This window comes from Gigantopelta aegis, chromosome 14 (assembly GCF_016097555.1).
Source record: "Gigantopelta aegis isolate Gae_Host chromosome 14, Gae_host_genome, whole genome shotgun sequence".
Lineage (NCBI taxonomy): Eukaryota > Metazoa > Mollusca > Gastropoda > Neomphalida > Peltospiridae > Gigantopelta > Gigantopelta aegis.
Window position 1 is genome coordinate 33,344,680 of NC_054712.1, and position 17,208 is coordinate 33,361,887.

The following is a 17,208-nucleotide window of genomic DNA, read 5'->3' on the forward strand; positions in this document are numbered from 1 at the left end:
AATTAAGTTGATGAAATTACGTTTTGTTATAATTGACCATGAGTTAAATATAGGAGATGAATCTAGCGAGCTGTTATCCACCCTGATTGTTTTGGTTTTCTTGCATGGAACTTTTGGATTTTTTTTTCAAAGCTGCAATCTCGCCTCGCATTAATTATCATAATTTCATTTAAATGTACAAACACACTTACAGTTTTAATTAATTGTGTGTGACAGTGACACAATTGTAACAGATAATAGAAACATATGTTTATAGTGAACACATTTTTTCATACTATGGAATTTACTACAAGTTATTTATTTCTGAGCCGCTTGTTTTTTAAATTACATGTACACACAACAATAGTATATTTTTGTTATTTTCAAAACACTTATTTTTATTTTTACGTCAAACCAAATTGTTTTTATTACTAGTAAATTTTTACAGTTTAGCTAAATTTCCAGACCCTATGCTAATTCCGCATTCTACTCTTATTGGGTTTTTTTTTAATTTCCACACCCTATGCTAATTCCGCACCCTACTTTTAATTGATTTTCAAAAAAATTTCAGACCCTATGCTTATTCAGCCCCCATGTTTATTAGGCACCAGAGAGTATTGCAGTATGAAAGTATGTACCTAAGCTTTGTAACAAGAATTACTTCTCTAAAAATGAAAAATTTATCCTAAATTGTATTCATTTTTATTTCTGCAGGTGGTGGCAAATGGAAAATGAATATGTTTGACAGGGGAGATGCTATGGGTATGACATTTTATGTTAAATTTATTTGCGGATTGCTTCTATTGTTTTTTTCTTATTGAAATGAGTGTGGTAGGTTTGAAAACCATTGAATTTTCTCTTTCTTACACACAAGTGCTTTAATAGTAAAGTCTTTGCTCATATTTGTGTAATTCTGAATAACTGAAATATGTATCTTTTCACTTAATACACTGTAAACAACACTACAGCAATAATATTTTCTTCACAATGGCTGATAAAAAATAAGATAATCTTGCTACAATAAAATAATTGGGTTTGCTTTTTGTATTTTTATTTCAATTTGATTGATGAACAAAGATAAATATTTCGGACACATATTTTTCTTTTGACATTGATTGATAAGAAATAAGATAAAAATATTTACAATCAAAATTAAAATAATCAGGTTTGTTTCCTGTGTTTTATTTCAGCCATTGACCCGGAAGGTTTGCTCTGTCAAGCAAGGGACCCGTCTGGTTGGCATGGAACACGATCCAACAAGGGTGTTACTGGGAAAGGTGGACCGTTGTTTTAATATCATTTCTTTTCAACATCACCTGTCCTCAAACTAGTACATATTCTCCTGAGGTTGATACCCACCCGGCCTCCCCTCTTCCAGTTCTCCGTGCAATCCACTCAGGGAAAAGAAGGAAGTTACAGTCACATGACCGGGATAGGAAGGGGTACACAGTAGAAGAATCTTAGGCCATCCCATTGGCTGTTGGGATGTTCGAACCAGACTACTATCCTTAGGGGAATATTCACTAGTTTGAGGAAAGGTGATGTATCTATAAAAGAAACAAAAAAAAAAAACAAAAAAAAAAAAAACCGGCGTCGTGGCAGGCCATCGGTCTACAGGCTAGTAGGTACTGGGTTCGGATCCCAGTCGAGGCATGGGATTTTTAATTCAGATACCGACTCCAAACCCTGAGTGAGTGCTCCGCAAGGCTCAATGGGTAGGTGTAAACCACTTGCACCGACCAGTGATCCATAACTGGTTCAACAAAGGCCTTGGTTTGTGTTATCCTGCCTGTGGGAAGTGCAAATAAAAGATCCCTTGCTGCCAATCGGAAGAGTAGCCCATGTAATGGCGACAGCGGGTTTCCTCTCAAAATCTGTGTGGTCCTTAACCATATGTCTGACGCCATATAACCGTAAATAAAATGTGTTGAGTGCGTCGTTAAATAAAACATTTCTTTCTATAAAAGAAAAATTACAGTGTCATTTCTGAGCAAATATCTAAATGTGAAACTAATTTTATGGTTTCATTTGTTGCAACATTGTTTTGGTTTCCTCAGAAAGAAAATTATACTCACCAAAATTAATTGAGGGACAGATATTTTCAGCATTTTTCTTTCAATGTGGTAAATAAAACCAACAGCTTCTTCCTTTGTAAGTTGTCAACGTTGTGGCAGCTTCTTAAACTTAATAATTAAACAATTTAATTTGAACAAAATTACCACAGATATATCAGTAAAACGAGAAAATGGATTTGAAAGAATCATTGGAGTATCAACATATTTGTGAAGAGATTATGGTGGGAATTGTAAAATTCATAGATATCTTAGATTCATAGATACAAGCGATCTTAGCACTAAGATCATCTTAAGTTCATAACTACCTTATGCATTTAAGGTGATCTTAGGCTAAGATCGCTTCGTGGAAACGGGGCCCAGGCCTGTCATTTATGATAACCTGTACATGGTTATGATTATTTCAATGTGTTTAGTTTCTTGTGCAAGATAAAAGACATTGCATACAAGGTTGTTGAGTATTCTCTGACAATATACATTTCAGGTTTATGCGAAGGCACGGTCACTGACGAATGACATTACTTCACTTGTGCCAGATAAAACACATTATCCACATGGTTCAAGATATTCAGGGAAATATAACCAGTATGACCCATATGTGTCATAATGGTTTCACGTGCACATCGAATGACATCATTTTTGGGAAGCGACATCATAATTTAATGCAGCTTCCCCAGTGTAAACGCTTATCACAATGACGTCATTTTGGAAACTGACGTTTCGTCGTCTCTTTTTAGTCACGTTTGAAACGTTTTGACATATCCTAGCTTGTTATTCATGAAAATAATGTTTTGGATAATGTGGATAATAAAGAAATTATTACACTCGCATGTGAATCGTACTGATTTTATGAAATGAGTGTCAGGATTCATGTATTACCCTCGCTCTCGCTCTGGTAATACAATAATCATGACACTCGTTTCGTAAAATCAGTATGACACACAAGCTCGTATAATAATCTCTATTTGCCTACCAGGTTGTTGAGTATTCTATGACTATATATTTTTCAGGTTTATACTTCTATGAAGGCACGGTCACAGACGAAGGACTGTGTCGACTTGGCTGGTCGACCGGGAAGGCGAGTCTTGACTTGGGGACGGATCGGTTTGGATTCGGCTTTGGAGGCACTGGGAAAAAGTCGTATGGGAAACAGTTTGACTCATATGGCCAGGTGTGCAGTTTTCCTATTTAAAAGAATATTGAGTGAAAACAGGTTTCTAGTACATATAGGTTTTATTTTTGTCTTGTCTTTACAAAGTAAAAAGGGGATATGTAGGTATTACTTTTGCGACAGTGGCGGCAGAAGTGTCAACTTTTGTGTTAAAGTTTCACGTTTTGATCAGTTTCTTACAAACTATAAGTCCTAGGTCAGTGAAACTTGGTTTATAGTTGCACCTATGGATGTTCATCACTGAGCTGAAACTTGGTTTATAGTTGCACCTATGGATGTTCATCACACTGAGCTGAAACTTGGTTTATAGTTGCACCTATGGATGTCCATCACACTGAGCTGAAACTTGGTTTATAGTTGCACCTATGGATGTCCGTCACACTGAGCTGAAACTTGGTTTATAGTTGCACCTATGGATGTCCGTCACACTGAGCTGAAACTTGGTTTATAGTTGCACCTATGGATGTCCGTCACACTGAGCTGAAACTTGGTTTATAGTTGCACCTATGGATGTCCGTCACACTGAGCTGAAACTTGGTTTATAGTTGCACCTATGGATGTTCTTCACACTGAGCTGAAACTTGGTTTATAGTTGCACCTATGGATGTCCGTCACACTGAGCTGAAACTTGGTTTATAGTTGCACCTATGGATGTCCGTCACACTGAGCTGAAACTTGGTTTATAGTTACACCTATGGATGTCCATCACACTGAGCTGAAACTTGGTTTATAGTTGCACCTATGGATGTCCATCACACTGAGCTGAAACTTGGTTCATAGTTGCACCTATGGATGTCCATCACACTGAGCTGAAACTTGGTTCATAGTTGCACCTATGGATGTCCATCACACTGAGCTGAAACTTGGTTCATAGTTGCACCTATGGATGTCCATCACACTGAGCTGAAACTTGGTTCATAATTGCACCTATGGATGTCCATCACACTGAGCTGAAACTTGGTTCATAGTTGTACCTATGGATGTTCATCACACTGAGCTGAAACTTGGTTTATAGTTGCACCTATGGATGTCCATCACACTGAGCTGAAACTTGGTTCATAGTTGCACCTATGGATGTTCATCACACTGAGCTGAAACTTGGTTCATAGTTGCACCTATGGATGTCCATCACACTGAGCTGAAACTTGGTTCATAGTTGCACCTATGGATGTCCATCACACTGAGCTGAAACTTGGTTCATAGTTGCACCTATGGATGTCCATCACACTGAGCTGAAACTTGGTTCATAGTTGCACCTATGGATGTCCATCACACTGAGCTGAAACTTGGTTCATAGTTGCACCTATGGATGTTCATCACACTGAGCTGAAACTTGGTTTATAGTTGCACCTATGGATGTCCATCACACTGAGCTGAAACTTGGTTTATAGTTGCACCTATGGATGTCCATCACACTGAGCTGAAACTTGGTTTATAGTTGCACCTATGGATGTTCATTACAGTGCATTGAAAACGTTTATGGTTTGTGAAACATTTAATTGGGCGGAATTCTTGATCTTTACACACCACTATCTGTTTGCAGGCCTCTAGAAATGTCGAGAACAATAATTTAGATCAACCTGCTCTTGACAAAATCTTGTTTTCCATAAGTATTTTTGTGGTTATCGCCTTAAATTTAGGATTTCATTGTAACATTATATCTTTACCCAAAATAAAATTGGGTAACCTGTAATTTTGTGTAGCATGACCCATAAATGGTCTGCACAAACGTTCATTTCTCCGAAGCCTGTTCTGTATTTTAGTACTGGTTAAATATAGTGATGGAAAGAAATAAGGGAACACATCAAATTGTAGACCAATTTTAATTCACAACTAGCGTAGTAATGTCTGTATTTCATACCAAGTTGTAACGTGGGATTGAATGTCTGTAGTGTTGAATATGTTCCCAGTCAACTTCTGACAATATGAATTGAGTTTTGATGCCGTCGTTATTTCTTGTTTCTATCTGTGTGATCCTTTATTTCTTTCCATCAGTATATTAAACTAAATCTCATCATCTTGTGTGTAAGATTTGCTTATCTTATAATTTGTGTATGGTTTTAAAAATACTTGGACTTTTGTTTTCAGTCTTTTGGTGTAAATGATACCATTGGATGTTACCTGGATCTTAATAATGGTGAAATTAAATGGGCAAAAAATGGTGAGTTTATATTTCTGGGTTTTGTTTTTTTATTAAAAGGTGAATGAAATTTAGAAATGTTTACAATATTTTTTTTTTTTTTAACTTGTTGAGTGTTTTTTGAAAGGGCAAATTTTGACATGTTTAAACTGTTTAAATTAGTTTTATGTAGATTATTTTAATAGTGGATGTGTTATTTGGTATTGATTATTTTACTGATTTGGAATAAATTATCTCAGGTTGAATGTGATATGTGTGTGTATATACATGGCTGCTTGCATGTGTGAGTGTGTGTGTGTGTGTGTGTGTGTGTGTGAGAGAGAGAGGTGAGAGTGTGTGTGTGTGTGTGTGTGTGCGCACTCGTGCACGCGTGCATGTGTGGTTTTTTGAAAATATCCAAAACATTTGTAAGGTACAGTTTTTGGCATTTTACAAAATTGCTTTTTTTAATGCTGTCATTGTTACAGTTCTGTAAATGACAAAATGTCTAATATTACAGGAGTGGACCTCGGGAAAGCATACGACATTGCAGAAAATATAAGACAAGAAACGTTCTATGCAGCTGTTGTTCTCAAGGTAACCTTTCAAATCATTACAAATCAGCAATGGTTAAAATTCACTCTTTACTAAATTATGTCATAAGTAACGGTTATATTTTGTTTTGGAAATGCCGTAAACAATTGGCAAATAAATTGTCAGTACTGGCAAAATGTATGACTTTGAAAAATCAATGCTGGAATACTTCAGTTGATGTACTCTCCAACATGAGAATATCCTTCAGATAAAAAATAACCCAAAACAGATCCCATTACAGGGGGGGGGGGTGGGATGTAGCCCAGTGGTAAAGCGCTCGCTTGATGCACGGTCGGTTTGGGATCGATCCCTGTCAGTGGGCCCTTTGGGCTATTTCTCATTCCAGCCAGTGCACCACAACTGGTATATCAAATGCCATGGTATGTGCTATCTTGTCTGTGGTATGGTGCATATAAAAGAACCCTTGCTGCTAATCGAAAAGAGTAGCCCATGAAGTGGCGACAGTGGGTTTCTCTCTCAATATCTGTATGGTCCTTAACTATATGTCCGACGCCATATAACCGTAAATAAAATATGTTGAGTGCGTCGTTAAATAAAACATTTCCTTCCTTCCATATGTTTGACGCCATATAACTGTAAATAAAATATGTTGAGTGTGTCATTAAATAAAACATTTCCTTCCTTCCCATAACAGGGTTAAAAATTTAAAGTGCAGTCTCCCAAGGCAACCTTTTCTAAGAGTGACTATAAATTTTACAAAGGTAGTCTTCTCAGACAACCATCAACTGTACTAAAATTTGTGCTAAAAATGTTGTTTGGCAGACAGTTCTAGAAATTGTGTGTTTTTGTGGTGGTATTTAAACTGATACTGTGGTATGCACTGTCTGATCTGTTGGAAAATGCATATATCAAAGATGTCTTGTTGCTAATGGAAAAAATGTAGCATGTTTTCTTTGAAGATTATGTATCAAAATTACCAAATGTTTCACAACAAATAGTCGATGATTAATAAATTAATCTGCTGTAGTTATGTTATTAAACCTGTCAAACTTTCAAACTGATACAACTCATTCATTCTTTATTGACAAGAAAATATATAAATAAATAAATACGCAAATACACAAATACATTTAATACAGTGTTCGCATGCCTCATGAAAAACATGGAAAGTCATAGAATTTGAGATTTAAAAATCCACGTCTGGAAAACCTGAAAAACTGATTTTTAATAAAAAGCCATGGAAAGTCGTGGAAAATCATAATATCGCTGAAAAAAGAGAAAAAAAAAGAGAAGAATTTTAATAATAAAAAAGTTATTCTTAGATTGGTAATTCCGCTCATCGTCTTGAATTCCCAAACTGGTTCTGGCTTGAATTAATAATACGACTGTTATTTGTATAGCTATTACGCATTACGTTCAGGCATATCACATGGAACATAGAATTAGTCATGTACGACTGGTATTTACGGCATTACATTACACACATAATGGATATAGCTGAGAACCAGTAAACCAGTTGTTTACGTGGGATTTGAGTTTAGAAAAATAACTGGTTTGACGTGTTTTATTCTATAGCTGTAATAGTAAAGTTAAGAGTTGTTTTACGCGAGAATTGGTTTTAAGAAAATAACTAGTTACACATGTTTTATTCTATAACAGTAACAGTAAAGTTAACAGTTGTTTTATAGGGGAATTGGTTTTAAGAAAATAACTGGTTTGACTTGTTTTATACGGTGACAGTTATGCCCGGTCATTATCGCTATAATGACAGCTGGACCACTCACCCGGCATACAAGGAGTGACTAGTGCTAGATAAATTAGATTCAAAGGCACGATGTCGCCTTTGCCATAAATCGTTTGATGTTTCTTTTTATTATATGGTCATGGAATTATGTTATTTGAGTCATGGAAAAGTCATGGAATATGAACTTGCAAAAGGTGTACGAACCCTGTTAATAACGAATTGTAACTGTTAAGCTTTATTATCATTTCAGCTGTAAATCAGACCTTTGACCCCTGACTAAATCCAGCTTTCTTTTGCCATTATGTAATATATAAATATATTTTATTTATTAATATTCAATGTTTTGTTTAATTTCACAGAATGCAGAAATTGAGTTTAATTTTGGAGACACACCATTTAAGTATCCACCAAAGGTAGGTGAATTGTGAACTGTTACTGGTATACTGCACTAAAGATTTATTTATTTATTTCAACTTATTTTCGTGCCTATATCCAATTAAGATTCAAGCATGCTGTCCTGGACACACATACCTCAGCTATCTGGGCTGTCTATCCAGGACAGTGGGTTAGTCGTTAGTGGTTAGTGGGAGAGAAGAGGGTGTCTTACACCTATCCACTGAGTCGTTAAAACTTGCTCTGGGTGGGAGCGGGTACTGGGCTGCAAACCCAGTACCAACCAGCCTTATGTTTGATGTCTTAACCATGGCATCACTGAGGTCGGTACCGGGCTGCGAACCCAGTACCTACCAGCCTTATGTCCTATGTCTTAACCACAACACCACTGAGGCTGGTACCGGGCTGCGAACCCTGTACCTACCAGCCTTATGTCTGATGTCTTAACCATGGCACCACCGAGGCCGGTACCGGGCTGTGAACCCAGTACCTACCAGCCTTATGTCCTATGTCTTAACCACAACACCACCGAGGCCGGTACCGGGCTGTGAACCCAGTACCTACCAGCCTTATGTCTGATGTCTTAACCACGACACCACCGAGGCCGGTACCGGGCTGTGAACCCAGTACCTACCAGCCTTATGTCTGATGTCTTAACCATGGCACCACCGAGGCCGGTACCGGGCTGTGAACCCAGTACCCAGTACCCATACCCACCGAGGCCGGTATGTCTGTATGTCTTAACCACGACACCACCGAGGCCGGTACCGGGCTGTGAACCCAGTACCTACCAGCCTTATGTCTGATGTCTTAACCATGGCACCACGGAGGCCGGTACCGGGCTGTGAACCCAGTACCTACCAGCCTTATGTCTGATGTCTTAACCATGACACCACCGAGGCCGGTACCGGGCTGTGAACCCAGTACCTACCAGCCTTATGTCTGATGTCTTAACCATGACACCACCGAGGCCGGTACCGGGCTGTGAACCCAGTACCTACCAGCCTTATGTCTGATGTCTTAACCATGGCACCACCGAGGCCGGTACCGGGCTGCGAACCCAGTACCTACCAGCCTTATGTTTGATGTCTTAACCATGGCATCACTGAGGCCGGTACCGGGCTGCGAACCCAGTACCTACCAGCCTTATGTTTGATGTCTTAACCATGGCACCACTGAGGCCGGTCTACACTAAAGAAATCGGTGTGTGGCAGAACATTATAATAATAGCTAGAATTTTGTATTTTAACCAGACCTTCATTTTGGACGGATCTAGCAGGATCATAGCTCAGCATACTTCTCAATGCATTGTGCACTGTATATTTGTGTCTGTCCATGCATATTTTCTGCTGAAAAATTGGGTGTTGATGTGAAATAAATGTGGAAGTAACTCCCTGTGGATTAGTAATTTCTGGGATTACTTCCCTTAATTTGTAAATGATTGAATTCATATGAAGGACTTTGGTTTAGATTTTTTTCATAGCTTACAGACCTCATGAAAAAAAATTAAGGGAGTAATTAATTGCTCCCCTAACTTAGGTTATGTGGAGTCATTTAAGCTATTATCATATTGAGCATTGATATGTAATCCTTGTGCGGTACTATTTAAAAAAAAAAAAATTCACATGCTACGGGGAGCTACAATTACACTCCTTGAACTAGGGTCAATAGAGTAATGGTGAGCCTTTGTGATAGCTCCAGGGGGGCGGGACGTAGCCCAGTGGTAAAGCGTTCGCTCAGTGTGCGGGTGGTTTAGGATCGACCCCCGTCGATTTCTCGTTCCAGCCAGTGATCCACAACTGGTGTAACAAAGGCCGTGGTATGTACTATCTTGTCTGTGGGATGGTGCATATAAAAGATCCCTTGCTGCTAATCGAAAAGAGTAGCCCATGAAGTGGCGACTGTGGGTTTCCTCACTCAGTATCTGTGTGGTCCTTAACCATATGTCTGACACCATATAACCGTAATTAAATGATTTGAGTGCGTTGTTAAATAAAACATTTCCTTCCTTCCTTCCTTCCTTTTGTGGTACTATTTCAAAAACAAACTTCACATGCTAAGGTAGCTAAAATTACACTCCTTGAACTAGGCTCAATAGAGTAATGATGAGCCTTTGTGATGGCTCCCGTTAAAACAACGAGGTCTGTCTTATAAGATGTTAAATATGTTACAGTTTGATTTTTCAAGCCTTTAGATTTCATGAAAACGATTGTTTCCAGTATCATGTCGGTAAAATCATGGAACCAAATTTTTGTTTCCCATGATTATTACATCGAGTTTGACTATTCAGTGAAAATAATATGTGTATAATTATTTAAAAAACACAGTTTCTGATGGGTTCCTGTGATCACAAGGCACGGAACTGAAAAAGTGTTTCCCATGAAATTTGAAATCCTATGGCCTGATTTTTGGAAGACTGTACAGGCCATTGTTATGTTATGTATTATGTAACATTAAGATAAATATCATGTGACATTTCTACTGTTTTCATTTTTTTGCTAGAGTTAAAATCACTTTGCATAACCTGAAGAATCATAATGCATCATAGGAATAAACAGAAATGTTCACATTTAGATTGAACCGCTTTACACACTGAACATTTTTGATGAATGCACAAAGTTGGCATGAGGGTTATTGTCAGCATATATGCTTTTAAAAAATAAAACAAAAGGTAGATGGCCCTTATACAATCAACATTTTCTTTATACTCTATTCTGACCTTTTACTTTGGCATTTTCCCCCCTTTTCCACCTTACGGTCCGAACTTTCAACAGCCGAATGTCTACGAAATATGAAATGGCTGGAGCAAACACAAACATGTTCGAACCGTGTATAGCGGAGGAGAAAGAAGGAAGTTGAGGCCATGTGACCGGAAATAGGAAGGTGTACATCGGAAGATTTCGTAGCCATTCGGCTGTTGAATGTTCAGACCATAAGGTGGAAAAGGGGGGAAATGCCAAAGTAAGAGATTAGGATAAGTATTAATAAAAGAGAAAACACTTCAAGTTTTCTTAATTTTTACGCTTTCAGGAAAGGAAGGGGGATACTGGATAGCAGAAAATATTTGTGAATGGCTCCTAATTGTATATAAGATAGGTTATTTCTTGCGAATTTATCAATGTGTAACAGTCACAAATTGAATACAATCTTGAATTTATGCATGCAGTACATATGTGACTGGTACACATTGATAAATTCACACAAAAAGAGAGGAAAAAACTGAATTCTTATAATCACAAACAATACAACTTGTATAGTTCAAAATATACTTAAATCAAGGTGTGATTTTTTTGGTTATGATCCTGAGTACATAATAACATTCAATAATAATGACTTCATTTCCTGCATTTTATTGAAGGATAACGTTATGTTTTTCAGTGATGGCATCCTATTAAAATGGAATAAATTGTATAATAGCAGCAGATTAATTTTGTTATTATGCAAAAATGGTTGAAATAAGGTATTAATTCCATTCTTTTACAGACGTAATTTATTTTCTGTTATAGGGAAATTATGCTGCTCTGAGTTCTTGTCCGAAGGATTGTCTGATTGACTCGCGCATAGTGGGTAAGTTGTGCAATTCTTGACTTCCACTACAATTTATTGTCTCGCCTTTGTGGTGGCAATGATGTCAACTTTTGCCTTAAAAGTTTTCATGTTTAGATCAGTCTCACAAATCCTAGATCAATAAAACTTTGTTTATAGATCTATGCACCTATGGATGTTCATCACAGTGCACTGAATATTTTTATGGTAGGTGAGACGTTTAAATGTGCAGAATTCTTCTACATCACGTAAGTCAATAAAATGTTGTCAGATTTAAAAATTGGTCAGGTGATGTAAGGGACACCATCTTTGTCTTGAGTAAAATCAAGAATGAGTTAAAGATCACTCGACTGAAATGGTGCTCGATGAGCAGTTACATAAATTTATTACATTTCATTGCCTAACAACAGGTTTCCTCTCTCATTATCTATGTGGTCCTTAATATGTCTGATGCCGTAAAACCGTAAAATAAAAATGTGTTGAGTGCGTCATTAAATGATAAATTTTTTACTTCAGTTTACTACTAGTCATTTGTTGGTAACATCATTTAAATGTTGAAGTCAAAGATTCTTAAATGCTGGTTCAATGAACCAGAAAGTCATGCTCCCATTTCATTGGTTAATTGGTCTTGTTGTTTAGACGTGCTCCCATTTCATTCGTTAATTGGTATTGTTGTTTAGACGTGCTCCCATTTCATTCGTTAATTGGTATTGTTGTTTAGATGTGCTCCCATTTCATTCGTTAATTGGTATTGTTGTTTAGACGTGCTCCCATTTCATTGGTTAATTTGTCTTGTTGTTTAGACGTGCTCCCATTTCATTGGTTAATTGGTCTTGTTGTTTAGACGTGCTCCCATTTCATTGGTTAATTGGTATTGTTGTTTAGACGTGCTTCCATTTCATTGGTTAGTTGGAATTGTTGTTTAGAAGGTAGACGGTTATTGCTACCTGTTGATTATATAATTTTGTAAGCAAGGTAGTACGTCATTCATTCATTCATTCATTTCATTTATATTTATTTTTGTGATTTAATCCAATTAAGGTTCAAGCACGCTGTCTTAGGCACACACCTCGGCTATCTGGGCTGTCAGTCCAGGACAGTGGGTCAGTGGTTAGTGGTTAATTGTTAGTGGTTAGTGAGAGAGAAGTCGGTGTAGTGGTCTTAAACCTATCTACCCATTAAGTCGTTAAACTCGCTCTGGGTGGGAGCTGAAACTGGGATGTCAACCCAGTACCTACCAACCTTAAACCTATCTACCCATTAAGTCGTTAAACTCGCTCTGGGTGGGAGCTGAAACTGGGATGTCAACCCAGTACCTACCAACCTTAAACCTATCTACCCATTAAGTCGTTAAACTCGCTCTGGGTGGGAGCTGAAACTGGGATGTCAACCCAGTACCTACCAACCTTAAACCTATCTACCCATTAAGTCGTTAAACTTGCTCTGGGTGGGAGCTGAAACTGGGATGTCAACCCAGTACCTACCAACCTTAAACCTATCTACCCATTAAGTCGTTAAACTTGCTCTGGGTGGGAGCTGAAACTGGGATGTCAACCCAGTACCTACCAACCTTAAACCTATCTACCCATTAAGTCGTTAAACTCGCTCTGGGTGGGAGCTGAAACTGGGATGTCAACCCAGTACCTACCAACCTTAAACCTATCTACCCATTAAGTCGTTAAACTCGCTCTGGGTGGGAGCTGAAACTGGGATGTCAACCCAGTACCTACCAACCTTAAACCTATCTACCCATTAAGTCGTTAAACTCGCTCTGGGTGGGAGCTGAAACTGGGATGTCAACCCAGTACCTACCAACCTTAAACCTATCTACCCATTAAGTCGTTAAACTCGCTCTGGGTGGGAGCTGAAACTGGGATGTCAACCCAGTACCTACCAACCTTAAACCTATCTACCCATTAAGTCGTTAAACTCGCTCTGGGTGGGAGCTGAAACTGGGATGTCAACCCAGTACCTACCAACCTTAAACCTATCTACCCATTAAGTCGTTAAACTCGCTCTGGGTGGGAGCTGAAACTGGGATGTCAACCCAGTACCTACCAACCTTAAACCTACCTACCCATTAAGTCGTTAAACTCGCTCTGGGTGGGAGCTGAAACTGGGATGTCAACCCAGTACCTACCAACCTTAATTCCAATGGCTTAACCACTACCATACCGAGGCCGGTGTTATGCATTCCTTTGTGTAACATTATCAGCTGAGAGAAAGAATGATGTCACCGTACAAAAATTTAAATTATTGTCAAGACATGTGTGGTCTTTAACAATGTATCTGATGTCATACAATCATAAAATAAAATAAAAATGTGTTCAGTGCATCATAGCCTACTGTAGTTCTTTTAATTATTAGATTTAGCAGCTGTTGTTTACTGGGGTGGGACGTAGCTAAGTCTTAAAGCACTCACCTGATGCATGGTCTAGGATCAGTCCACATCATTGGGCTATTTCTCGTTTCAGCCAGCGCTCCATAACTGGTGTAACAAAGGCCATGGTATGTACTATCTTGTCTGTGGGGATGCTACATATAAACGATCCCTAGCTATTAATCAGAAAGAGTAGCATATTGCGTGGTGGCAGCGGGTTTCCTCTCTCATTTATCTGTGTAGTCGTCAACCATATGTGTGATGCCATTTATAATCATAATTGAAATGTTTTGAGTGCATTGTTACATAAAACATTCTTTCCTTGTTTGTTTACAATTTTTGCTCTCTAGTACAACCCCTCCTCAAAAAAACAAACCCAACCCCAAAAATTTAAAAAACACAACAAACCAGTAATAAAAAATAAAACAAAACAAAAACAAAGAAAAACACAAAAACAAAGAAAACCCACAAGCCAAACAAAAGTTTGTTTTGTTTAACGACACCACTGGAGCACATCGATTAATTAATCATCGGCTATTGGATGTCAACCATTAGGTAATTCTGACTCAGTCATCAGAGGAAACCCGCTACATTTTTCCTAATGCAGCAAGGGATCTTTTATATGCACTTTCCCACAGACAGGAAAACACATACCATGGCCTTTGACCAGTTGTGGTGCACTTGTTGGAACAAGAAGAAACACAATCAGCTGAATGGATCCACTGAGGTGGTTCCATCCTCTGATGACGCAAGCACGTCAAGCGAGCACTCAACCGACTGAGCTAAATCCCACAACGAATTTATAAAGCCTGTTTTAGTAGTACAGTGAAACCCCTATAAACCGGACACCCTTTGACCAACAAAAATGTCTGGTATTAAGAGGGATCCGGTTTAGAGAAGTTCAATTATGTACTGGTTCTTAAAGAGGGACTCTGATAAAACGCCCGGTTTTGAAGATATTCCGGTTGCCAGAGGGTCCTGACTTGAGAGGTTTTACTGTATTACAGGTGTGTATAACTACATACGTGTACATTCACAGTGCTTAAACACCAGTGTTTAAGAAAAACAGACTTTGTAAATTTGACTGAGATAAATCCCACCCCCCACAGTCAAAACAATAAGCATCATGTTGCCAACATGTTCAATGTGAAACGACCCACTTAGCATCTTACCAGGCTTTGTCTCACTTTGCACAAGACTGAACATCAACAAGATAACCAGTTTACGGTTGATCATCTTAGCACAGCTTGATCTCTCGAACATGCCGTTTTTATGGATGACAACCGTTGCTTTCAATTTACAGTAACAATAACAGTCTGATTACTAAGCTATTAACTCTGTTGTGTTTATAATGGAAATATTAAATTGTTTTACTGGTTTTCAGTTCTCGAAGTCATCAGACTTGGTGAGGATGTATTAAAACTGTACAGCTCAGAATCTAATGGGGGAAAACAACCAAGTGTATTGATTATAGTTTTGTTTTTGTGTTCGTACACTGTTGAAAACATTCAAATGCAAATTAAGATATATCAGGGTTAGATCTGTCACTAGCCAAATTCGCCAATTGCAAATTTTGAAAGCAGTTAGCGAATTTTATTTTAATTTGGCTAAATAATTTGATGTAATAATGTGCATTTTTCAGAAGATAACTGTTGATTTCTGCAATTTTTGAAGTTTAATTGACAATTTGGCGAAATATTTTGCTCACCCAGAGCTAAGCCTGTTAATGCAATAAATGAGCATCCATTTTAATCAGATAATTACAAAGAAATCATCATTTAAAAACAGTGTTTTAGAAATATGGTTTTTTTAACTTTCAATTTAAAATCTATTATTGATTGAAAAATTTATGTTGAATAAATTAGATATTTGCTGTTAACAGTTAAATCATAAATGTAATAAATGTACAAGGAGTATTTTGTTCAATATGGCATCTCGATTCGCAACACAAATTTCAGAAATTGCTACACAATTCTAAAACATATTTAACAGTAGTTGCTACTAAATATTAATTAGCAAGTAAATATTAATTAGCAAGTAGTACATGTACAATGGACTCTGTTTCAACTGGATTCACTTGGGATCGATAAATATGCCGGTTTAGACAGACTTCGTCCAGAGTTGCAGTTCTTGCGGTATATTGATCAGAAAATACCAACGTAAATAAAACGTCATATTAACTAAGCGTGGGGAAAAATTAAATTGTCAATCGGTCCCGCTTGATGTCATCATTAACGGAGGGGGGGGGGGGGGGGGGGGGGGGGGGGGGGGGGAAAGGAATAAAAAAAAACCCCACAAATTGTATATATTTTACATAATGGAATAAATAATATAAAAAAGGAATAAAAGCTATGAATTTAAATCCCATATATGTATAAAAAGTACGAATATTCAGTACTGTGTCCTGAAAATTAATAAAAGATCGCACCGTTGAAGCGTTTGACAGCCTGAGCTAGCACATGTTTAGACAAAGAGATTAATAACGTCATCACTGATTGGATGAAATTTGACCTCTTGTGATAACCAGTACATGTAGCTGTTCTGCTTACTCTCACTTGTTAACAAAAAAGTGGAAACCTTTTGTTAATTTTAAAATCCTTTATAATTATTGGATAGACTACATTGAACAGTCAACAATAAATACATTTATCGATTATTTCAGTATATTTTATGCTGTTTCAAGCAGTTTGTATTGCACAAAAGTCTCTTGCTTCGGACTGGGACACTCGACCCAACAAAGCTCCGTACATAGGTGTTGACAGGTGTTGATTGTAACCAGTTGCAAACTCTGGGTCCTTTGTTTTAATTGGAGTGTAATACCTTGATGGCTCTCTCACCAAGAATGGTGTTATTGTTAACGTCTGTTTAATCTCTTGACCGGCTCAGCAACTTTGACAAAATTAATGTCTAACCTAGTGGCTGTGGATTGACACTACTGTAGCCAGTGTAGGTCCGACTTCAGTGACTGACGATATATACTTAGGCAGACTTCAAAATCACAGACGTCTTGCCACTAGCCATATTGACCACTATTTATTTATTATTTTAAATCATGCATGAGATACCGATGTCTGGGCAGGCCTGTCCACTTGACGGATAAGGATTTGTTCCAATAATAGAAATGGACAGGTGCTTCGGACTGACAAGAATGACAAAAGTGGGACCGGCAAACACACGTTTTAAAAAAATAATTTCGGTTTCGGAGATCGAGAATCGGTCCCAGACCGGGAGAAAAGGGCTTTTCCCCAC

General features: G+C 37.8%; 1 protein-coding gene across 1 annotated transcript in view; it reads left to right on the top strand.

Annotated features, from left to right (window-relative positions):
* The window catches only part of LOC121387992 (ATP-dependent RNA helicase DDX1-like), a 461,008-nt gene that overhangs the window by 12,641 nt on the left and 431,159 nt on the right, over positions 1-17,208 (top strand). Inside the window, exons 6-12 of the mRNA XM_041519183.1 lie at positions 694-741; positions 1,170-1,256; positions 3,062-3,222; positions 5,311-5,383; positions 5,862-5,938; positions 8,000-8,053; positions 11,540-11,600. Of these exons, the coding sequence (XP_041375117.1) occupies positions 694-741; positions 1,170-1,256; positions 3,062-3,222; positions 5,311-5,383; positions 5,862-5,938; positions 8,000-8,053; positions 11,540-11,600 (561 nt within the window). The remainder of the gene's footprint in view (positions 1-693; positions 742-1,169; positions 1,257-3,061; positions 3,223-5,310; positions 5,384-5,861; positions 5,939-7,999; positions 8,054-11,539; positions 11,601-17,208) is intronic.